Below are 25,697 nucleotides of genomic sequence, written 5' to 3'. Positions count from 1 at the left end.
ACTGTTGGATCTTGTTCTTTATAAGCATCCCAAATATGCTGAATTGTGAGGTTTTGAATTTCACTGTTTTCTGATCCTTAAGCCTGAAACTATAACCACAGGATCTGTTGAGCAGCCAAGGAGGAAAGAATGAATCATTGATAAGCAGCTGAAGTATATCAACTTTCCCCAGGGTTATTCTAGTTTTCCCCAGATTCATTTTATCTAGTTTATTCTTTTTGGAATAATTTAAGATTGTTTCCCAGATAATTATTTTCTCTCCCAGGTACTCATAAGCATAGTGCAGACAAATTGCTTAACCCACAATTTGCTTTCTTTGTCCTTGTTGAGAGCACCACACAAATTATGAAACCATATTTACCTTCTCAGATTCCCTCCCCTCCAACCTGATATTCTCCAGACCTATGAAATGTCATCAATTCCCAGTGAGTTAACCATGGGCAACACGTCAAAATACGTTCCTGTGAGATTACTAGTAAGAATCACTATTTTAACCATGGTTTGCTAACACAGACTTAATTGCTGTGAATGACACAGACTCTGTTTCTCTAACTATGAGACTTTGGTTTTAATAAGCAATCATTTTTTAGTTATTATTGGACTGATGGTCATCTAGCAGCTAAGTGCAAATCTACACATCGGTATCTCTATTATGTGATGAAAAAATAACCAAACTAAAAAATGCAACATTTGTGCCTGCATGACAAACAGTGAGTATGACTATGATATTGGAGTCTCAAAAACCCACTAACAGTGCTAAAGCCGTTCATGTATGAATTTGAAACAAAACAAAATTAAGGATCAAATGTCCAAGTGCTTTCAGTAATTTAGGTCCCACAGAGTTGGCCTTCTCCGGGTCCCATCGACTAAGCAATGTCGTTTGGTGGGACCCAGGAGAAGAGCCTTCTCTGTGGTGGCCCCGACCCTCTGGAACCAGCTCCCCCCCCCCAGATATCAGAGTTGCCCCCACCCTCCTTGCCTTTCGCAAACTCCTTAAAACCCACCTCTGTTGTCAGGCATGGGGGAATTGAAATTTCACTTCCCCCTAGGCTTATAGAATTTATACATGGTATGCTTGTATGTATGAGTGGTTCTTTAAATTGGGGATTTTTAGATTATTTTTAATATTAGATTTGTTTTCATTGTCTTTTCATTGTTGTTAGCCGCCCCGAGTCTTCGGAGAGGGGCGGCATACAAATCTAATAGATAGATAGATAGATAGATAGATAGATAGATAGATAGATAGATAGATAGATAGATAGATAGATAGATAAATAAATTCCCCAAAAGATAATGAAGATAATTTAAGGGGAAGCTTAAGAATGATTGATAGATAATTGGAAATAGCTTCTTCACCTTTACGGGGATAGATACTACTACAGGGAACTAAGGCATAGCTTTAGTTCATGAAAGCTAGTATCTACCGTTGGTTGTGTCTTCTATTCTAATAAGGCAGCTCAGGCTTGAACTGTTGAGTTCTTGGTGACCTCTAAATATAGATTCTTACATAGCTAGAATGCCACCAATCAATCACAAGACAGAGATACCAGCAGAAACCCCACTCTAAGAAGTACAAAATATAAAACAAAACAAAGCTTAAATCAGCATGAGAAATGCTAGCTGATAATTTCCATGAATAGATAGATAAGAAGATAATGAGCTGGCCAAAAATTCCTCTCTCTTAGAAGAACTATCACACAGCATAATTTCAGCGGAAAATATTATTTTAGAGGAGATATTGTTATTTTTTCCATGTCCAGTAAGGAGGCTTTTTATATGGTAATAATGCTTGTTTCATCTTCATTTTGAACAAATTAAACCTTTGCTGTTCTATTCTGGCATCTATGCATATTAGTTAGAAATGCTTAAATGACGAACTGCTGTAACAAATTAGCTAACTATGTCATTATCTTAATTTAAACTAGCAAAGACCAATAGAAGCTGAGTAATACTCATAAGTTGCTGCAGAGTGACAAGGCTCCATTTTGCTATCTACTCTGTAGAAAAATCACTCCAAATTTGGAATCACCATCTTTTAACATTATCCACTGAAAACAAGAAAAAGAAAAACCCAATTCCAACATATAAAAGAATTCAGCATACTCCCATTTTCAGACGTCAGAGAGCAACTGAGGATATATTAGCAAACCTCTGACCTCTGCTCAATCCCCTATCCATTCCCACTGCCAAACCCAACAGTTTCCTCCAAATGTTGATAATGTTTTTTCCCCCTCTTTTTTTTTCTCAGATGGATAAATTACTTTTGATTTAATAAACTCACACACATATTAGTTTTTAATTCCAACCGGCTAGCTTTAAAAAATAAACACTCAACAACTCTAAGGAGCTCCATTGTTCAAAAGCCATGCAGGTGTGCTGTATGATACATAGAAAACTGTATTAACATTTCACGTCCTGGATTCTATATGGAAACTGATCCCAGGACCATCTTTCCCCCCTTAGCTCATCTGCACTGCAAAATACAATGTTCACTTATTATTTGAACAGTTACAAGAAGTGAGGTACAGTGATCCCTCGATTACCGCGAGGGTTCCGTTCCAAGACCCCTCGCGATAATCGATTTTTCGCGATATAGTGGTGCAGAAGTAAAAACACCATCTGCGCATGCGCGCCCTTTTTTTCCATGGCCGCGCATGCGCAGATGGTGTTTTTACTTCCGCACCTGGGAAGACCCAGGGAAGGTTCCTTCGGCCGCCCAGCAGCTGATCTGCTCGGCAGCGCCGCAGCAGCGAGGAGCCGAAGATCGGGGTTTCCCCGCCGCCCACGCAAAGGGGAAACCCGGATCTTCGGCTCCTCGCTGCTGCAGCGCTGCCGAGCAGATCAGCTGCTGGGCGGCCGAAGGAACCTTCCCTGGGTCTTCCCCGCCGCCCACGCAAAGGGGAAACCCGGATCTTCGGCTCCTTGCTGCTGCAGCGCTGCCGAGCAGATCAGCTGCTGGGCGGCCGAAGGAACCTTCCCTGGGTCTTCCCCGCCGCCCACGCGCCGCTCGAGAGCAAGAGGGGGAGAGATAGAGAAAGAGAGAGAAGGAAAGAAAGAGATGAGAGAGGGAGGAAGAGAGTGTAAGAGAGGAAGAAGCAAGATAGAGAAAGAGAGAGAGAAAGAAAGATGAGAAAGGAAGAGTGACGTCATCGGGTGGGAAAATATTTTTAATTAATATTTTTTGAAAAATCGCTATATAGCGTTTCGCGAAGATCGAGATCGCGAAAATCGAGGGATCACTGTATTACATGCTAGAGACCTCTGATGGCAAACCTTTGGCATGTTGACTCAAGGTTGACTCAGCCTTCCATCCTTCCAAGGTGGGCAAAATGAGGACCCAGATTGAGGGGGCAATAGCCTAGCTCTGTTAAAAAGTGCTATTGCTAACATGTTGTAAGCTGCCCTGAGTCTAAGGAGAAGGGCGGCATAAAAATCAGATAGATAGATAGATAGATAGATAGATAGATAGATAGATAGATAGATAGATAGATAGATAGATAGATAGATAGATAGATAGATAAATAAATAAATAAATAAAATGTGGAGCTATATCTATGAGTATGCGAGGTGTTGCCCTATGTCAACTCCGGAGTGCATGCGTGCGCTGGCCAGCTGATTTTCAGCCTTGGGGAAGGCCATTTTCACCCACTCCAGGCTTCAGGAGGCTTCCCTGAAACCCCCAGAGTGTGAAAAACAGTCCAACAGGCAAACTGTAAGTCCTTTTTTCCAAACTTCCGGTTTTCCCGTTGGACCATTTTTTGTACTCTGGAGCCTGAGGGTGAAAACTGGAGGCATGAGCACATGTGTAATGTGGCACACCTGTGGAAAGGATTGGGTGCGGGCATGCCCACACCTGTGCCAGCGCCCGAACGCACTCCCATTTTTGCCACGCAAGAAGAAAAGGTTTCGCCATTACTGCTATAGACCAGGGGTAGGGAATGTTGGCTCTTCCATGACTTGTGGACTTCAACTCCCAGAATTCCTGGGCCGATCACGCTAGCTCAGGAATTCTGGGAGTAGAAGTCCACATGTCATAGAAGAGCCAATTTTGCCTACCCCTGCTTTAGGCCAAAGCTGAAGGAATTCTCATCCTCTCACCAGGCTATTTTCATCTTCATACCCCTTTCAAACAAGGGGCTCTCTGTTTGAAAATATATGTACTGAAAGGTGATGTAACATTTTAAATGGCTGCAAGTGTACTGTTTTTACTATTTAATCTCTGTAAGTTGCTAGACAGCAGACATCTCCATGGTAGAGAAAGCAAATACAACAAAATCAACGTAACATGGGATTCAGCCAAACTGTTCCTCCTATTACACTAAAGCTGGATCTTGGATACTCACCTGCATGGTAGGCTACAGACCCTCTGCTCCAGCCAGGGTGCCGATTCTTTGGGTAATCCTAGGGCAAAGAAGAAATATAACCAGTTTGTACATCATCACGTTTCTTTTGGCAAAAAAATAAATAATGTCGCAATGAGTTTCTATTACAGGCATGGTTGATTGAACAAACAACTGTGCATCTCTTTAGTGAATGTCTTTTTATATACCAATATATAACTATATAACACTATATATACACTGTAACTATATATCTGTGTCTGTTTGTCTGATGTTTTATACACAGACACACACAGTGTGTGTGTTATATATGTGTGTGTATATGAGTGTGTGTTTGTGTATAAATCTGGATGTGTGTATCTATGTATATGTATGTATGGAGGGAGGGAGGGAAGCATATACATATACATACATACATACCCTGTTTCCCCAAAAATAAGACGTACCCCGAAAGTAAGGCATGTCAGAAGTTTTGCAGAATTTGCTAATATAAGGCACCCCCCAAAAATAAGGCGTAGTCAAGTTTACATATGGTACGGTGGAAAAACATATGGTACCATTCAAAGCTCTTCATAGCGGTACCGTAATAATGTGGCGTCCCCTGTTGGCCCCTTCCACAGTCTGCTGCTATCTCACCGCCATTACAGTCTCCACTACAGTGCGTAGACTGTAGTTCCTCTGGTGGCCGGAAGCTGCAATAGCGGGAGTATACTGTTGTACCATATAAGTGCCGTCGTTTGTGTGTGTGGGTGCCATACTGACAGGTACCGTACAGTACACTTTCTTTGGGGGTGTCAGCTTTTCTGCCTGTGAATTTGTCTTATTTGAGAAATATAAGGCACCCCACAAAAATAAGACGTAGTATAACTTTTGGAGCAAAAATTAATATAAGACAGTGTCTTATTTTTGGGAAAACACGGTACATACATACATGTGTGTTTGCGTGCATACACACATTACGCACAATATATATCTGCAAGTTTAAATTCAAAGCAGCTGGGGGCTCTTTCTTCTTCCCACCACCAGGCTGTGACTGTATAAACAAGTTGCAATACAGCACAGACAATTTAATCCTTAGGGAGCAAGCTGAATTTTTTTTTAAACCACTAGTAGTGGCAGAAGGAATGGGAGGGGAGCCTTCCTAGGAACTGCTAAAACTCTCGTGGGAACTCAACCAACTTCTTCTGAATTTTCCCAAAGCTTAGCAAATACAAGGCACTGCTGCTCAAATTAGGTGAGCTGAAGGAGCAAAAGAAGAATACAGCAGGATGAAGAAAAACTATGGTTCAGAGTATTTATTTCTGGCTGCCACACCTCCTTCCTTTAATTTAAACATTACTTGTTACTATATTGTTCAACGACCTCATGTCTGGAATCTTGATTGCTGCAAAAAAAGAAAAGTTCCTACAGTCAAGCATCAAGCTTTCCACCACTCAGGCCACTCACCCTGGTATCAGTGGCATCCTTGCTCATCTGAGGATGCACTTTATACTGGTTTGTCCCTTTTGATAGCTATAGCATTAGCACTTAAGACTTATATACCATTTCACAGTGCTTTTACAGCCCTCTCTAAAGCGGTTTATAGAATCAGTCAATTGCCCCCAACAATCCGGGTCCTCGTTTTACCCACCTGGGAAGGCTGAGTCCACCTTGAGCCGGTGGTGAGATCTGAACTGCCGAACTGCAGCTAACAGACAGCTGAAGTAGCCTGCAGTGCGGAACTCTAATCACTGCACCACCCAGGCTCTATGACAGTTTCAGGACTAGTTTCAGAGAACTCTGAAAGCTGAATCATGTTGGTTTGAGACATTTCACCACTCATCCAAGCAGCGTCTTCAGTCTCAACAAGTTGATTAGGGACATCGGAGTAAGCAGAGAGTCACCGTTATATACCAACTAGCACAGATGATACATCTCTGTCTATTACTTTTCGTGCTGCCTTTTCATATCCCTGCATTAAACCTCAGGGGTTTTTTTTTCTTTCTAAAGTGTGTGGCAATATATCACCTCCTCAAATTCTCCTAACCAACTTGCAAAATACGAAGGCAAATAGAAGCCCTGTTTGACTATCACAAGCAACGGTGGGCTACGAGCCGGAACGCTAAATTGCGCTCGCCACCGCGGCTCATAAGTGCTTGTGGGGGCCAGCGTGATTTTGCTTCTGAACCTGTGGAGGTAGAAAATCTTGCACGGAGTCGCAGGGAAAACCTCACCGAAACAAGGGTGCACCTGCGGATCCATGCGCGATTTCCACAGGTGCAGGAGCAAAATTGCGCTGGCCGCACAAGCACTTATGAGCCGTAGCAGCGAGCACAATTTAGCATTCCGGCTTGTAGTCCACTGCTGATCACAAGCCATTAATGGATTGTTGACTGGATCTGGGAAGAGTTGCAATCAAGTCTAGCAAGAAAACATCTGGGTGGAGAAAATTCTGTTGCTTGCACCCACGAACATCAAGACGCAAACCTTCTAAAGAAAGTCACAAATGGCTATTTATATATTTGGGCCATTACAATTAGCAGAGAGGGGTTATCGAACAAGGCCCTGACCTTCTCTTCTCCCAGAAGAAATTTTGTGCATTAGTCTAGTTCAGTGATTGTGAACTGGTGGCATGCGGAGCCATATCGGAGGGCACGCAAGGCTTTGCCCTATTATTATTATTATTATTATTATTATTATTATTATTATTATTAATTAGATTTGTATGGCGCCCCTCTCCGAAGACTCGGGGCGGCTCACAACAATAATAGAAACAATATAACAGTGAAACAAATCTAATATTAAAAATAAAACATATCTAAACCCCCAGCAATTTAAAACCATACAACACATACATACCAAACATAAAATATAAAAGCCTAGGGGAAGATGTCTCAGTTCCCCCATGCCTGGCGATAAAGGTGGGTCTTGTGTAATTTGCGAAAGACAAGGAGGGTGGGGGCCATTCTAATCTCTGGGGGGAGTTGATTCCAGGGGGCCCGGGCTGCCACAGAGAAGGCTCTTCCCCTGGGGCCCGCCAAACGACATTGTTTGGTCGACGCGACCCGGAGAAGGCCAACTCTGTGGGACCTATGTTAGCTCCACACACATGTGCATGTTGGCCAATTGATTTTCGGCCTTGGGAAAGGCTTTTTGCCCTCCAGGAAAGCTCACTGAAACCCCAGAGTGCAAAAAACAGCCCAATGGGAAAACTGGAAGTTCGGAAAAGCGGACTTTCTGAACTTTCTGAACCTAAAAAACAATAACTTATTAGACCCAAATCAGCATGGCTTTACTGAAGGCAAATCATGTCAGACTAATCTCATTGATTTCTTTGACTATGTCACAAAGGTGTTGGATGAAGGTGGTGCCGTGGATATTGCCTACCTGGACTTCAGCAAAGCCTTTGATACGGTTCCACATAAAGAGCTGATAGATAAATTAGTGAAGATTGGACTTAATCCCTGGATAGTTCAATGGATTTGCAGCTGGCTGAAGCGTAGACATCAGAGAGTTATTGTTAATGGCGAGTATTCTGAGCAGAGTCAGGTTACAAGCGGTGTGCCACAAGGATCTGTTCTGGGTCCTATTCTTTTTAATATATTTGTGAGTGACATAGGGGAAGGTTTGGTAGGGAAGGTTTGCCTATTTGCCGATGACTCTAAAGTGTGCAATAGGGTTGATATTCCTGGAGGCGTCTGTAATATGGTAAATGATTTAGCTTTACTAGATAAATGGTCTAAGCAATGGAAACTGCAGTTTAATGTTTCCAAATGTAAAATAATGCACTTGGGGAAAAGGAATCCTCAATCTGAGTATTGTATTGGCAGTTCAGTGTTGGCAAATACTTCAAAAGAAAAGGATTTAGGGGTAGTGATTTCTGACAGTCTCAAAATGGGTGAACAGTGCAGTCAGGCGGTAGGGAAAGCAAGTAGGATGCTTGGCTGCATAGCTAGAGGTATAACAAGCAGGAAGAGGGAGATTATGATCCCACTATATAGAATGATGGTGAGACCACATTTGGAATACTGTGTTCAGTTCTGGAGACCTCACCTACAAAAAGATATTGACAAAATTGAACGGGTCCAAAGACGGGCTACAAGAATGGTGGAAGGTCTTAAGCATAAAACGTATCAGGAAAGACTTAATGAACTCAATCTGTATAGTCTGGAGGACAGAAGGAAAAGGGGGGACATGATCGAAACATTTAAATATATTAAAGGGTTAAATAAGGTCCAGGAGGGAAGTGTTTTTAATAGGAAAGTGAACACAAGAACAAGGGGACACAATCTGAAGTTAGTTGGGGGAAAGATCAAAAGCAACATGAGAAAATATTATTTTACTGAAAGAGTAGTAGATCCTTGGAACAAACTTCCAGCAGACGTGGTAGATAAATCCACAGTAACTGAATTTAAACATGCCTGGGATAAACATATATCCATCCTAAGATAAAATACAGAAAATAGTATAAGGGCAGACTAGATGGACCATGAGGTCTTTTTCTGCCGTCAGACTTCTATGTTTCTATGTTTCTATTGCCCATAGGGCCATTTTTTTTCACCGTCTCAGGCTTCAGTGAGGCTTGTGCGTGTGCACAGGGGGCAGTGTGTGTGTGTGCACATGCGTGGGAGGAAATGGGTATGGGCATGTATGGGTGCACTAGCACACCCACACCCCCTTTTGGCGTGCAAACCAAAAAAGGTTCGTCATTACTGGTCTAGTTTGTAGGGTAGAAAGTTAGCACCCACCCCTTCTAGAAGAATGAAGTAGCTAAGGAAATATTAAAAAAGCAGAATATTATACGCTGCACAAAAAAATAAAGGAATCACTCAAATAACACATCCTAGATCTGAATGAATGAAATATTCTCATTGAATACTTTGTTCTGGACAAAGTTGAATGTGCACAACAGCAGGTGAAATTGATGGTCAATCAGTGTTGCTTCCTAAGTGGACAGTTGGATTTCACAGAAGTTTGATTTACTTGGAGTTATACTGTGTTGTTTAAGTGTTCCCTTTGGGGTTTTTTTGAGCAGTGTATTTGCCCTATTGAGATTTGATTGATTTAGTTGTGAATAACTTCTCATCTACACAGAGATAATTTACTTGAATTAAAGTTTACTTTGAGAAATAAAATATTCAGATAAACAATCTAAAGTCATACACGTAAGTCAGAATAACAACCCAAACATTACCAAGTACATAGTCTTTCTTACCAGTTGTCTTTGTCATAATCAGCAAACAAAGATATCAAGCTTAAACACATTTTAGCTGATATACAAAACTACAACACAGAGAGGTTGTAGTGTTAACCTAACAGTGAGTAGCCATTAACAGTGAGTAGCCAGACAAAGAGAAACAGAGAGGGTGACTCAGAGAAATAAGCTATAAACTCTATAGCTCCCTCTTTTGGCAGACTGCAACACCTGCAGCCAATATATCGCCAACCCAACAGTTATGGACAGAGTCCTAACAACTACTACACTAGTACTATCACTACTCACCTCTTGTAGTCTTCAAGGCCGAATGCAAGGTCAATTTTAAAGCCAGGATAACTTAAATAGCCCATCTCCACAAAAACCAATTATACAGTGTTCCCTCGCTTTTCGCTGGGGATGCATTCTGAGACCGCCCGCGAAAGTCGAATTTCCGCGAAGTAGAGATGCGGAAGTAAATACACTATTTTTGGCTATAAACAGTATCACAAGCCTTCCCTTAACACTTTAAATCCCTAAATTGCAATTTTCCATTCACTTAGCAACCATTCAGATTATTACTCACCATGTTTATTTATTAAAGTTTATTAAAAAAAATATTTATTAAAGGCAGACGAAAGTTTGGCGATGACATAGTCCGCGGAGAGGGGCAGCATACAAATCTAAATAATAAATAAATAAATAAATAAATAAATATGACATCATCGGGTGGGAAAAAACGTGGTATGGGGAAAAAACCCGCAAAGTATTTTTTAATTAATATTTAATTAATATTTTGAAAAACCGTGGTATAGACTTTCCGTGAAGTTCGAACCCACGGAAATCGAGGGAACACTGTATACTGCATCCACACTGAATGAGCCACATACCCTATTTCTTCAAGTCTTGGCTCTCTTAAAGAAAGGGTAGAGATCTGATCCTCTGGATATTTCCTGACTATAATTCTTATCAATATTAATGGCTGGAGGGAAGTGATGGGAATTTGAGTGCAACCACATTCAGCCATTCTGTCTCAAGATGTGGACGGGCAGCAATTGGAAGCAGACAAGATATGTAAGCGGTTACACAGATCACTATTTTTTTGTGTGTGGATGATTGGGTTTTTCATTTTGTGTCAAGACATACTAACATGCCATGAAAATGAGTCCAGATGTTTTCATATTTCATTCACAGAAGAAGGGGGCCTGGTATTCTTGTATGATTTACTTTTCCGGTCTCACAAATTCTACTTAACTTCTGAGCAGACAATTCCAGCACTGTTCGACATCCATCATGAGACAGACATGCTGACTAAGTTCAAGGATGCAAACCAAACTAAGTAAAACCAATGTAGGGTGCAGTTTTCTGACAGCATTCAATTTTTAATCACACTTCTGAAGTAAAGGTTTTACTTTGTCCTAACTATCACAACTTTGGAAAACATTTATCTAGATCGCTTTCATGTATTTATCTTGGGTACAAAACAGAAGTGGCCGTATTGAGGTTCTTGCAAAACCAAGTCAAAAGCCTTCAGCTTATAGGTCTATTGTTTGATTTTCAATCCTCTTAATTTCTCGCCCTAATATCTCCAATTAACACTCCTAAAACTAAAATAAAAGCAAAAATGGCAAAGGAAATCCTTGTCTTGTCCCCATCTGTATTTCAAATGATTTTGTTAGATCACCATTAACAATAGCATGTGCCTTAGTATATAGATTATCCCTAGAATAGGCAAGAAGCAACTGCCTTCTTTCAGGATATTCTTCAAATTCCCCAATCTAGATTAGATTAGATTGGATTTATATGCCACCCCTCTCCGTAGACTCGGGGTGGCTCACAACAATGGTAAACAAAACATAGTAACAAATCTAATATTTCGCAATCTAAATTACAGTTTTAAGTTAAAAAATCCAAAAGAGCCCCAATATATAAAAAACAAGCACACAATCGAATCATACACAAAAACTACATGGGCAAGGGGGAGATGTTTCAATTCCCCCATGCCTGACGGCAGAGGTGGGTTTTAAGGAGTTTCCGTAAGGCAAGGAGGGTGGGGGCAGTCCTAATCTCTGAGGGGAGCTGGTTCCAGAGGGTCAGAGCCACCACAGAGAAGGCTCTTCTCCTGGGTCCCGCCAGACGACATTGTTTAGTCGACGGGACCCGGAGAAGGCCAACTCTGTGGGACCTAACCGGTCGCTGGGATTCGTGCGGCAGAAAAATGCTAACCTAAAAATGCTGGGAGATTTCCTAAGGTCTGCTATTCAAGTACAGTACTAACCAAATTCAATTATCTCACTAAAGCTTGACTTGAAGACACCCCACTGCCCATTATCATCTACGTCCAAACTTTTTGCCTAAACCTTTTCTGCTTTGTTTCCCTTGTGACGACTAAGGCTCGCTACGGCTGTTCCTGGTTTCCTTATAAACTGAAGCAGGATTCCTAAAAATCATCTTCTGGTTACATGCAGGCTCCCTCGCCCGCTCCTTACCCTGCCCTTACGTATGCACAGAGATACATACACCAGATGTAGAAATGCCAGATCATTTCAGGGCAAGTTATTCTCCGGTGAATCAGGAACTCAAGGGAGAACGAAAGGAAGTCAATCCAGTTCTTTCTGTTTTGGATCTCCCATGACTGCTGGGATTTGCTTGTTGTAGCAAGAAGAGGAGGGAACGGACTGGCTCAGTATCAAAGGCCACATGAATCCAGGCCATGCATAGAGGCAAACAACAGAACCAGATGGCTGCATCGGACAAGAAAGGAAGAGGGACAGGCGCCAATCCAGCCCCAATATGTAGCGCAACCTGGTTCTAATTTATTTATTGGACTTTGCCAGTAACAAGAGAGCCTAATTTAGCCAATCAAGAACAGAAGATGTTGTGCAGGACAAAGAGGCATCGATGGGTTGAAGACAATAGTTGATCAATGACAGTGCGTACATTTGCTAAGGGTTACCCTGATCTTTCCAGATGTCCCATTTTTTGCTCTGAAGGAAAGTGGGAGGGCCGCAGCTAAACTCAAGGCAGAACTTTGCAGGTTAACATAAGCAAAAGTCAAGAGGGAAGAAAATTACTTCCTGGCAACACAGCTGCAATGTTGAACATTCTCCATAGCTCACTTTAAAAACTACAATAATGCCTAAATAGGACGGCACATCTGAAATGTTTCTCCTTGTTGAACTGTATTTCATTAATCAAAGTTTCAAGTCAAACTTGAGTTTCTAAACTTCCACCTGCCTATCCCTGCCCCCATCTTTTGAGCTGAAAAAGACCGATTAGACCTGTGAGTTCAGCCCTTGTTTAGGGAGGAGAAACATATTTATTATTCATTTATTAATTGGATTTGTATCCCACCACCTCTCTAAGAAACACATTTGGGGAAATTAAAGAAAAAACAAAATGCCATGCCTGGAGAAACAAAGGGAGGGGAGGGGATGCTAGCTTTTTACTGTATTTTGCAGAGCACACTGTCAAGAGTTAAAGGAGACTTGTGGAAGAAACTTGACTAGTGAAATGGAAGTTCCCACAATTGCCAGGTCTTGGGGAAAATGGCTATGGCGTAGCAGCCTCAGTACAAAAGTTTCCTCACCAACCTGCAATTACTAAAATTGACAAATTGCCCGAAGACAGGGTGAAAAGATGGCAACAACCCTCAGAGATAAGAGTGCTGCCTTGGGGAGGGATTACAGTGATCCCTTGCCACTTCGCGGTTCATTTTTCACGGTTTCAGTGCATCGTGGGTTGCTGAAAGACCCGGAAGTGAGCACGGGTGGCGGTGGTTTTGTCCTAGTCAGACCTTCTCCCCTAACCCGAGCAGTAACGAGTGGAGGGTAGGCTGCTTTAAAGGCTTGCAGCTGAGTTAGCCAGTCCTGGCACCGGTGGCTGGGGGGCGGGGGGGTTGGGGTTGGGGCTTGTCCCGCTGGGTGCAGAGCGGAGCTTCCAGGAGCCCCTTGCGAGGATTCCCGGAGAGAGAGAGAGACGGAAGGTAAAGGGGACCCGGATTGTGGGGGCAATAGCCTAGCTCTGTTAAAGAAGTGCTATTGCTAACATGTTGTAAGCCGCCCTGAGTCTAAGGAGAAGGGCGGCATAAAAAATCAAATAAATAAATAAATAAAATAAATAAAATAAATAAATAAAGGGTGGGGTGAGGGGCAATGTGTGTGGGGGGGAGAGAGAGAAAATCCAACTTTGCGGATTTTTGTTTATCGCGGGTGGTCCTGGAACGTAACCCCTGCGATAAACGAGGGATCACTGTATATATGAGAAACGCAACCTTATTTTATTTATTTTATTTATTCAATTTTTATGCCGCCCTTCTCCTTAGACTCAGGGCGGCTTACAACATGCTAGCAATAGCACTTTTTAACAGAGCCAGCATATTGCCCCCACAATCCGGGTCCTCATTTTACCCACATGGGAAGGATGGAAGGCTGAGTCAACCTTGAGCCGGTGATGAGATTTGAACCGCTGACCTGCAGATCTAGCAGTCAGCTTTAGTGGCCTGCAGTACAGCACTCTACCTGCTGCGCCACCCCGGCTCTTCATAGGATAACCTTGATGCAGCAGTTCTATGCAATGACCGATCTTAAAAAAGACTTGCCCTCCAATGAGAGAAAAATGTTATTTTCTCCATGATCCATCACTGCTTTGTTTTAGGTCCACCCTACCCCTTATGAACGCGCGGCAAGGAGGCTCTGTGGTATGGTTTCTATTTGGCAGCTGGACCGTGCAGTGACATATCATTTCACATGGAGAGATTCAAACATCTGTTGCCTGGCTTGCCCTAATACTGAAGCCTCAAACCGGTCAAATCAACCCCCCCACCTTTAAGCAGATTCAGAAATACTGCCAGCCGTCTTCAGTTCTGCAGAGACGTTTAAAAAAGCAAGGACTGCAAAGCTAAACTAAGAAGCAAACTCAGGCCTTTTGTTAGCTTAGTTCTTCCCTGTGGGCAGCTGCAAACATTTTCTTATCACTGATTGTGGGAGTTTGTAAACCGGGTGGTACTTCCCTAGAACAGTGATTCCTAACCTTGGCCACTTGAATATGGTAAATGATTTAGCTTTACTAGATAAATGGTCTAAGCAATGGAAACTGCAGTTTAATGTTTCCAAATGTAAAATAATGCACTTGGGGAAAAGGAATCCTCAATCTGAGTATTGTATTGGCAGTTCAGTGTTGGCAAATACTTCAAAAGAAAAGGATTTAGGGGTAGTGATTTCTGACAGTCTCAAAATGGGTGAACAGTGCAGTCAGGCGGTAGGGAAAGCAAGTAGGATGCTTGGCTGCATAGCTAGAGGTATAACAAGCAGGAAGAGGGAGATTATGATCCCACTATATAGAATGATGGTGAGACCACATTTGGAATACAGTGAACCCTCGAGTTTCGCGTGTTCAAGTATCGCGAAAGGGCTATTTCGCGAGTTTTCAACCAGGAAGTAAACTCCACCATCTGCGCATGCGTGCCCTTCCACGCATGCATAGATGGTGGAGTTTCCCCGCCGGGCAGAGGCTTCCCTGGGTCTTCCCCCTCTTGCCCCCGTAAGACCCCAGCGGCGGCGCGAGCAACGGCGTGGGCGGGCGGGCGGCACGCGCTTGGGGACATCCCAGCTCCGCTCCCCAGCTGGGGAAAGCGCGCGCGTTTGGGGACTCCCTAGATCCGCTCCCCAGCTGGGGAGCGGATCTAGGGAGTCCCCAAACGCGCGCGCTTTCCCCAGCAACGCGCGCGTGGTGGGGACTCCCTAGATCCGCTCCCCAGCTGGGGAGCGGATCTAGGGAGTCCCCAAACGCGCGCGCTTTCCCCAGCAACGCGCGCGCGGTGGGGACTCCCTAGATCCGCTCCCCAGCTGGGGAGCGGATCTAGGGAGTCCCCAAACGCGCGCGCTTTCCCCAGCAACGCGCGCGCTTTCCCCAGCAACGCGCGCGCGGTGGGGACTCCCTAGATCCGCTCCCCAGCTGGGGAGCTGATCTAGGGAGTCCCCAAACGCGCGCGCTTTCCCCAGCAACGCGCGCGCGGTGGGGACTCCCTAGATCCGCTCCCCAGCTTGGGAGCGGATCTAGGGAGTCCCCAAACGCGCGCGCTTTCCCCAGCAACGCGCGCGCTTTCCCCAGCAACGCGCGCGCGGTGGGGACTCCCTAGATCCGCTCCCCAGCTGGGGAGCAGCTGGGGAGCGGATCTAGGGAGTCCCCAAACGCGCGCGCACCCCAGGCGCGAGCAACGGGGTGGGCGGGCGAAGGGCGGGCGGCAGTGGAAGCAAAAACACCATCTGCGCACGCGCAGATGGTGTTTTTACTTCCGCACCGCTACTTCGCTAAAAATCGATCATCGCGTGGGGTCCTGGAACGGAACCCTCGCGATGATCGAGGGTTCACTGTACTGTGTTCAGTTCTGGAGACCTCACCTACAAAAAGATATTGACAAAATTGAACGGGTCCAAAGACGGGCTACAAGAATGGTGGAAGGTCTTAAGCATAAAACGTATCAGGAAAGACTTAATGAACTCAATCTGTATAGTCTGGAGGACAGAAGGAAAAGGGGGGACATGATCGAAACATTTAAATATATTAAAGGGTTAAATAAGGTCCAGGAGGGAAGTGTTTTTAATAGGAAAGTGAACACAAGAACAAGGGGACACAATCTGAAGTTAGTTGGGGGAAAGATCAAAAGCAACATGAGAAAATATTATTTTACTGAAAGAGTAGTAGATCCTTGGAACAAACTTCCAGCAGATGTGGTAGATAAATCCACAGTAACTGAATTTAAACATGCCTGGGATAAACATATATCCATCCTAAGATAAAATACAGAAAATAGTATAAGGGCAGACTAGATGGACCATGAGGTCTTTTTCTGCCGTCAGACTTCTATGTTTCTATGTTTCTATGAAGATATCTGGACTTCAACTCCCAGAATTCCCCAGCCAGCATTCGCTGGCTGGGGAATTCTGGGAGTTGAAGTCCAAATATATTCAAGTGGCCAAGGTTGGGAAACACTGCCCTAGAAGACACCAAAGATCCCAACAAAGAATTTTGACTTAAGGCTTGTCGGTGATCCCTAAGGGAGTGTATCGCAAGGCAAAGAGGACTTGAAAAGCTCCATGTTAAAGGGGACTTCTTACCTTCTCTGAATACACAGCACAGAGCAGACATATTCCTTCATACATACCCAAAGTTGTTTCCCCCAATTTGATGTCACGTTGGGATTGTACATCGGGGGAACATCAAGCTTTCTTACCTTGCGGGCAAGTCCGAGAGCGATGTAGCACTTCTCTCCTGGGTCCACAATCTCCACCTCAAAGTAGTGACTCCTGGTACTCAAAGGCTGCCGAGCTTGTGCAAGACCCACATCGATGATGCTCTTCCCTTTCCCTATATATTCCAAGAGCTGCAAAGAGAAGACAGGACAATAGCTGATTGCCCATGTGCCCTGGCAGGCCATCTTCTGAAGTCACCACAGGCAGCCATAATCCTATCAACATCCTCTGTTGTTGAGTTAATTATAGAGAATTCTGAAAGCCTGACAAGCAAAAGAGCAAACAAGGACTCCCAAAGGTAATTGAAGAGAGCCATATGGTAAGCATTCATTAGACTTGGTCGCTGCACGGTAATTAAACAGTCTGTGTGTGCCTTACAAGGTGGAACCATGTGTGACAGCAATCAAATCAAGAGTTAACCTTTGAAATCGCAAACTAGAAAAACCCTGTCTTTCCAAATACAGTGATAACTTGTCTTACAAACTTAATTGGTTCCAGGATGAGGTTCTTAAGGTGAAAAGTTTGTAAGACGAAACAATGTTTCCCATTGGAATCAATGGAAAAACAATTAATGCGTGCAAGCCCAAAATTCACCCCTTTTGCCAGCCAAAGCGCCCGTTTTTGTACTGCTGGGATTCCCCTGAGGCTCCCCTCCATGGGAAACCCCACCTCCGAACTTTTGTGTTTTTGCGATGCTGCAGGGGAATCCCAGCAGGGGGATCCCAGCAGCGCAAAAATGGGTGCTTCGCTGGCAACAGAAGTCCGGAGGTGGAGTTTCCCAGGGAAGGGTGCATCAGTGAAATTGCAGCATCACAAAAACACTGAAGTCCTCGAAACCCCACTTCCGACCTTGTTTTTGTGATGCTGGGATCCCCTGCTGGGATTCCCCTGCAGCATTGCAAAAACACAGAAGTCCAGAGGTGGGGGTTCCCATGGAGGGGAGCCTCGGGGGGAATCCCAACAGCTCAAAAATGGATGCTTCCTGGCAACGGAAGTCCAGAGGTGGAGCATCCCAGTGGCAGCAGTGGGTTTGTAAGGTGAAAATAGTTTGTAAGAAGAGGCAAAAAAATCTTAAACCCCGGGTTTGTATCTTGAAAAGTTTGTATGACGAGGCGTTTGTAAGACGAGGTATCACTGTATCACATAACTATTTCCATGGTTATGGATGTAGAAGACTGCTTTTCAATAAGGTGGAAAATATGCCCTCCCCCTCCCCCAAAAAAACCCAACATTTTTTTTTTTGCTTTTCCCATTTTACAGTATTTTTTTCCTATTTTAAATAGGCTACAGACAACTGAAGAAGGAGGCCCAAGATGTGCATCACCAAACTAGTCTCTCTTATTTCATAGAAACTTCCAAGCTAAAGATTGCAATAATTTGGAAGATCAGCAAATGTTGATCTCACTGTAAAACCTGAAATGGTTATAAACATAAAACAATGCAGTGGATTTGTGGTGGAGTGGATTTTTGTGATTATAGGAACTTTTCATATAAACCATTGAACTATGCAATATATTAGTAAACCACACCGCGGTTCAATGTATTATTAATTCTCACTCTGATTTAATAATTTGCTGAGTCTATCCCTGGAGCATATGCTACCAACATTTTGATTTTATAATCAAAAAGTAACACCATTACTTATATATCCGTCCGATGTAAAAATTGCTTGCTTTTTGTTTTTTCAATGTAAGTAGTACGGGTGGCCCCCAGCTTACAACCATTCACTTAGCAATTGTTCTGAGTTATAGCGGTGCTGAAAAAAAGTGACTTATGTCCAATGACCAATCCTCGCATTTATAACTGTTGCAACATCCCCATGGTCACATGGGCGCTTGGCAACCAGCAATCAATTGCAATGGTTGCAATGCCCCGAGGTCACATGATCATCATTTGGAATCTTTCCAGCTGGTTTCCAACAAGCAAAGTCAGTGGGGAGGAGCTACAGTTGCTTAACAATTCGCTTAACTCCCCCATGGTAATTTGTTTTAACACCTCCAAAGAAAAAGGTGGAAAAATCAGGTAGTAACTGACTCGCTTAGCAATGGGAGCTCCAGTCCCAATGTGGCTCTACATCAAAGTCTGCCTGTACTTTTTGGTGCCTGCTTCATTCCTCTTCGCTCTTGAGGATGTCTTTTTAAAAAAAAAAAAATTTTTTATTATTTTATATCGACAAACATACAAACAACATTTAACATTTATACTTATCTGTTATACATAATAATTAATATTTAACAATTCTGGTTTTTTCCCCATTATATTTCCTTAATACTAATTCCTTTTCTTGTTTTATTCTTTTTCCCCCTCTTATCCATTTATACAGTTTTTCCCACACTCTATAGTAATTCTTACTTTGTTCATCTTGTAATTCATACATTAATTTACTTAATTTAGCGCAGTCTAACATTTTGTTGATCACCATCTCTTCATTTGGTATCTTTTCTTGTTTCCAATTTTGTGTGAATGCCAATCTTGCCGATGTTAGTATATGTGTTATTAAATAATAGTCTTCTTTGCTGTGTTGACCTCTGATTATCCCCAATAAATACATTTCTGGTTTTGTTTCTAATTTATATTCCAATATTTCTTCCAACCAGCCCTGAATTCTAATCCACTTTTTTTTTTTGCTTCCGGGCATAACCACCAAATATGATAATATGTTCCTGTGGCTGTTTTACACTTCCAGCATTTATTACTTGAGGATGTCTTGTCTACCAGATAAGACATGATAGATTTCATAAACCTCAAAGCAATTTCCCACGTATAGGTTTTAAAGAAATATTACTTGGACCAATCCAGCTGCTTTTTGAAAAGCACCTTTGGGACAACCATGACTTGGATGATTGAGAATTATCCATGCTTTCCACGATATTAAGCATGCAAGAATATTCTTCTTCACTGATATCACTCTAATGAAATCTGTCAGAGGACAGGATTTAGGTGCATACGGTAATTACAGACACATATAGATTCTACGTGAGTTCAGACCTGATATTTAAGGGGCCTCATCTGCATGGAAGCCAAGGTGCATATAATATACATGCGGTGCCACAGTTGATTGCTGTATTTGTGCCTCTGGAACGGAATATGTTACACCTCTGGTTCATGAGTTGGTTGCCAGTTCACTTCTAGGTACAATTCAAAGAGCTAGTTTTGAAGTTTAAAACCCTTCATGGCTTGAGGCAAGATTATCTGAAGGACCACTTACCCTGATTACACTGGTCAACACAAAAAAATCATTAGCAAAGGTAATGTCTGTTTTATGGAGTTTGATGTGCTGATTCCAAAAATATGCTTAGTTTTGCTCTATCACATAAAGTTTCTGATATAGAAGCATTATTGTTATTACGTTGTTTTTACATTTTCAATGTATATGGTAATTACTGTTTTCTTAATGTCTCCAGTATATTTCCTATACCAGTGTTTTTCAACCAGTGTGCCGTGGCACACTAGTGTGCCGCGAGACATGGTCAGGTGTGCCGCGAAGCTCAGAGAGAGAAAGAAAGCAAGAGAGAGAGAAAAAAAGAGAAAGAAAGCAAGAGAGAAAGAAAGCAAGAGAGAGAAAGAGCGAGTGAGCGAGAAAGAGAACAAGAGAGAAAGAAAGCAAGAGAAAGAACAAGAGAAAGAAAGCAATAGAGAGCAAGAGAGAGAAAGAAAGAGAGGGAGGGAAGGAGAGAGAGAGAGAGGAGAGAAAGACATAGAGGGAGGTAAGGAGGGAGAGAAAGAGAGCAAAAAAGAGAGGAAGGAAGGAAGAGAAAGAAAGAGGGATGGAGAGAGAGAAAGAAAGAGGAAGGAAGGGAGAGAGAATTTTTTTGTCCAAACTTTTTTTAGGCCACCCCCGCCCCGCTCAATGTGCCCCAGGGTTTCGTAAATGTAAAAACTGTGCCGCGGCTCAAAAAAGGTTGAAAATCACTGTCCTATACCTTATAATAATGATGCTGCTCCGTGGAAACTATACCTGCTACAGAAAAACCATATACATTTTTGAAATCAGAACAAAAAATGATTGAGAAAAGTACACGGTCAACTGCGAAAAATATTTTTTTGCACACCTGTGTTACATTTGAAAAATCTGGCAAAAGAGGTATGATGCAGGTCCTGTGCGCCAGGGGTATATGCGGTAATTTACCACACTGCCAGTTCGCTTCCTCCTGTGCCATATGGGCATGTGTGCGTTGTGCACCAGCAGCCATGCCGCATGAGCAATTTGTGCACATGCACAGTGCCGATAACCAAGCTTCTATGTGTGTGCAGAAGTGACAAAAATATGGCGCTGCTGAGAGAGCTGGTTTGGGGGCGTGGCCAGCCAGCCATCACTGCCAGTTCATTTGTATGCTGCCCCTCTCCGAAGACTCAGGGCGGCTCACAACAGAATATACAATGTACAAATCCAATATTAAAAAACAGATTAAAACCCTTATCATAAAAATTAATCACACGGCCCAAGCAAACCATACATAAATCCTAATAGCTAAGGAAATTATCAACTTCCCCAAGCCTGGCAACATAGGTGGGTATTTAGGAGGTTGCGAAAGGCAAGGAGGGTAAGTGCAGCTCTAATCTCCGGGGGGGGGGGGATTCCAGAAGGCCGGGGCCGCCACAGAGAAGGCTCTTCCCCTTGGTCCCGCCAGACGGCATTCCTGCTCCCAGTTCTAAAGAACCTGTTCGAACCAGCAGAAACCCACCTCTGCTGTCTGCCCTGAAGCCACAACTGGCAGAAGCCAGGAGAGATGGGCCTATTCTGCCATGGTGCTCAGCTTATGGAATCTTATTTCCCCCCCGACGTGAGGCAGCTTCCATCCATGTTAATTTCCAGAAGTCTCTCAAAATTTAATTTAGCCATGAGGTCTCGTGGCCTCAAGATACCCATGACTTGTTGAAATGGATCCATTGTTGTTAATATCTGCTGTCCTCTCTTTGCATTTTAATCACAAATTTAATTTTTATACTACTTATAGTTTATATTATATTCCACCTGAGTAACATTTTGTGAGTTAGTTGGCTATATAAATATGATAAATAACTAAATAACTACTTCTAAAGATTAGAAGCAACATGAGAAAATATTATTTTACTGAAAGAGTAGTGGATGCTTGAAACAAACTTCCAGCAAATGTGGTTGGTAAATCCACAGTAACTGAATTTAAACATGCCTGGGATAAACATATATCCATCCTAAGATAAAATACAAGAAAGGGTATAAGGGCAGACTAGATGGACCATGAGGTCTTTTTCTGCCGTCAATCTTCTGTTTCTATGTTTCTAAATAAATGAATAAATATATAAATATATACAAGTTCTCCTTTCAAATCTTGCATATTTGAAGGCTAATGTTGATTAAACAACGTTTGTAAAAGTAGACTTTATCACCAGTATTCATATAAGAAATTGACTCGTCATTGAACACCTCGAAAGGACTAAAAAGCCTCTAGTCCTATTCAAATCCCATGATCAATGTGATTCACATCTAGTGGCAGTGAAGCAAAAATCCTCTTTTTGGTTTTTTGCATTGCAAAATATCTTACATAGTTTTACCCCGAGGACGCAGACAATTCTATGTAAACTAAGGAAGTTGAATAAATGTTCACAAACTTTTTTTTGGTTTTGCATCATTTACTATGCTAACAGTATAAGGAGCCAGGAGAAGCCAGAAGTTTTTGTATGCCAAGTATAAAAAGCCCGTATCTTAACAACTAGGGGTTCGGATAGCACAGACCCTAACCTAAATGTTGTGCCATTTGAAATCAAACAGAAATGTTGACATCTCCATCCCCCACAGTTTAAGAAGATTATACCCAAGGACAGCCAAGTTATAATGACACCGGAGGCAAAACATCCCGCAATATCTTTTTTTTTCCCTATGATGCTGGCAATCAAAGGCAAGAGAGCATTAAATTCTAATTTGCTGGCCTTTCGTGACACCTAATACCAGTTTTGCCGAAGAGCAGGGCTGCCAGGAATACATTCTAGAGATGTCTTGCATACTTTCCAGTCTATCTTTCGGGCCACACTGGTTAGAAATCTTTTCATCGTTTTAATAAAAAGCAAATGGATTGCGGGAAACACCGCCACAGAGTGCCAGCCATCCCGTTTCCGGGGAGAAACCGAAACTGACCACTGCAATGTGCCCTTCAGGTTACCACACTCAATTCCCAAGGCCAGCAGAGCATCAATGATGAAGAGCTACCAAAAGTATGCATGCTTTGACCCTCCAGTGCTCTTTTTTTTAACCCCCCTTTGCATGTACTGAACCAAACTTTCCTGGCTTCTGCAGCGGGGTGGAAAAAATGCTAACCGCTGACCCTTTCCACTGGCTCTCCAGGCTGCTGCAGAATTCCGAGAACTGCTCATCCATCTAAACAGAAAGCAAACATTTCAAACAGCTGGATCAGGAAGCGGTTTGACACAAGGGGTGAGAGCCACCTTGACAAGCATCTTCTTTCCTTGGCGGGAGAACAATTGCAGAGCTAACGCTCTTTTTGCCCACGTTTCGAATCCGATGACTCTTTGTCATGGTTAACAAGGTTAACAACGGAAAGGTTTTCCAGTTGTTTTGCAAATTAAAATAAATTCTACCCCTAGGAGCAGAGCCAAACAAACGACAATCTGGACTGGAGGAATGACAACTGAATGAGAAATTGAACGTTATTTGCCATCTGATGTGGCTACTGATATTGAAATTGAAATCCTGGCATGTTTGGGGGTTTTTCCCCCTTCAAAGTTTGCATAATTATCAATTCTTCAGAAGGGACATTTCTTCACCTCTTCCAGACAGTGACAATATTCAATGGCTGCCAATAGCTAGCCATAACTATGCCACTTTCTTAACTATACCACACTGCCTTGATGAGGGAGCCATGGTTAAGTTTCATGTTTCGACAGCAGAGTCATTGGCACCAGCATTAGCGAAGGGTCTAATGTGAAATTCACTCTCGAGTCTCATTCCCACCCTCCTGGATTTTCCCAGCTGTGGCCTCCAAGGATGAAGAGCCCACAAGCCCCAGAATTCTCATCATAGACCCAAAAAACGTTCCAAGTTAGGGAAGGATGCAGCATGGGTGGAATGCCAAGACACGCATGTCCCTTCGCCGGAGTTTGTGGCCTGCTTGGAGTTTCACAATTTCAACTTGGAAAAATGCATCTTATTTATTTATTTATTTGTTTGTTTGTTTATTATTATTTTATTTATTGTATTTCTATGCCGCCCCTCTCCGAAGACTCGCACAGCTCACAACATATAAAATATACAATACAAAATATCTTATTACAATTAACTAATTAAAAATCTAAACCCCCCCCAACCATAAAAAACAATCATTCCATTCACTCCACATTAATACATATAGTTAAAAGCATGGGCTAGAAAGCAACGCATTTTCTTCACCCTTTCCCTTCCTAGGATTGGCAAAGACTAGCAGAATAAAATAAAATCTGCAGGGGCCTCTTCACCTTTCTTTGTTAGCAAAAATTTCAGAAGAAAAGGATTTAGGGGTAGTGATTTCTGACAGTCTCAAAATGGGTGAACAGTGCAGTCAGGCGGTAGGGAAAGCAAGTAGGATGCTTGGCTACATAGTTAGAGGTATAACAAGCAGGAAGAGGGAGATTATGATCCCACTATATAGAGTGCTGGTGAGACCACATTTGGAATCCTGTGTTCAGTTCTGGAGACCTCACCTACAAAAAGATATTGACAAAATTGAACGGGCCCAAAGATGGGCTACAAGAATGGTGGAAGGTCTTAAGCATAAAACGTATCAGGAAAGACTTAACGAACTCCATCTGTATAGTCTGGAGGACAGAAGGAAAAGGGGGGACATGATCGAAACATTTAAATATGTTAAAGGGTTAAATAAGGTCCAGGAGGGAAGTGTTTTTAAAAGGAAAGTGAACACAAGGAACAAGGGGACACAATCTGAAGTTAGTTGGGGGAAAGATCAAAAGTAACGTGAGAAAATATTATTTTATTGAAAGAGTAGTAGATCCTTGGAACAAACTTCCAGCAGACGTGGTTGGTAAATCCATAGTAACTGAATTTGAACATGCCTGGGATAAACTGTATATCCATCCTAAGATAAAATACAGAAAATAGTATAAGGGCAGACTAGATGGACCATGAGGTCTTTTTCTGCCATCAGTCTTCTATGTTTCTATATTTCTTTTTTTTTTTCAATTTTTTTTATTAATTTTCATAAAATAAACAGAGAAATAAGGGGTTGTCTTTAAGGGTCATTTTTCACATTTTGTATTTTTTTATGGTTTTGCTCCCTGTCCTAAATTGAATGACCTTCAGAAAGCTGCTTAGAGTCCCCCTGGGTATGAAAGTAAAGCAAGCACAGAAAGACTTGATCCCCCAAATGTGATTTAAATCTCCTCGGTGATTTTATTGGTGGGCTGAAACGAGGCAGCTGCGTGATATCTCACCCAGAATCAATCCGGATAGGATTAGAGTGACGCAGCAACGTTCCTTCAGCTGCGCAGAAAAAAATAAGGTTAGGATGAACTTGCAAAATTTTTATGGTCAGCCCCACAGCAGGCTAATAGCATTGTTGTAATAAAGGTAACTTGCAAAAAGGCTCAGAAAGCTTCTTAATCCCTCTTCTCAATGACAAGCTTTCTGTTCAGATGTCAAAAGCCAGGCAAGGCAGAATAATTGCGCCAGTCTTCCCAGCCCCCATCTCTTATTTTGTGCTACAAAATCCAATCCCAGAAAAACAGACTTGTTCCATCTTTGTCAATGTACCAGGCATATTAAGTTTTTTCAATCTAGAGAGGGGATTACCATATTTTTCGGAGTATAAAATGTACCCTTTTCCTTCCTAAAAGAGGTTGGAAATGTCAGTGGGTCTTATACACCGAGTGAAGCCATTTTTTTTTGGCTGTCCTGAAGCCCCGCCCCACATCCCATTTTTTCAAAAAAGGGGGGGGGTGTTT

The 25,697-nt window shown here is 42.6% G+C and overlaps 1 protein-coding gene across 7 annotated transcripts in view; it reads right to left on the bottom strand.

Moving 5' to 3' along the window:
- Positions 1–25,697, bottom strand: part of SPRYD3 (SPRY domain containing 3) — a 66,782-nt gene that overhangs the window by 13,835 nt on the left and 27,250 nt on the right. For all 7 annotated transcript variants that reach the window (XM_070740978.1, XM_070740982.1, XM_070740980.1 and 4 more), the window contains 2 exons: positions 16,748–16,897; positions 4,344–4,401 (listed from right to left, as the gene is read on the bottom strand). In XM_070740978.1, coding sequence (XP_070597079.1) covers positions 4,344–4,401; positions 16,748–16,897 — 208 coding nt within the window. The remainder of the gene's footprint in view (positions 1–4,343; positions 4,402–16,747; positions 16,898–25,697) is intronic.

The sequence above is a fragment of the Erythrolamprus reginae genome, chromosome 2 (genome assembly GCF_031021105.1).
Source record: "Erythrolamprus reginae isolate rEryReg1 chromosome 2, rEryReg1.hap1, whole genome shotgun sequence".
In the NCBI taxonomy this organism is placed as follows: domain Eukaryota; kingdom Metazoa; phylum Chordata; class Lepidosauria; order Squamata; family Dipsadidae; genus Erythrolamprus; species Erythrolamprus reginae.
This window is presented reverse-complemented; position numbering and strand designations above follow the sequence as displayed.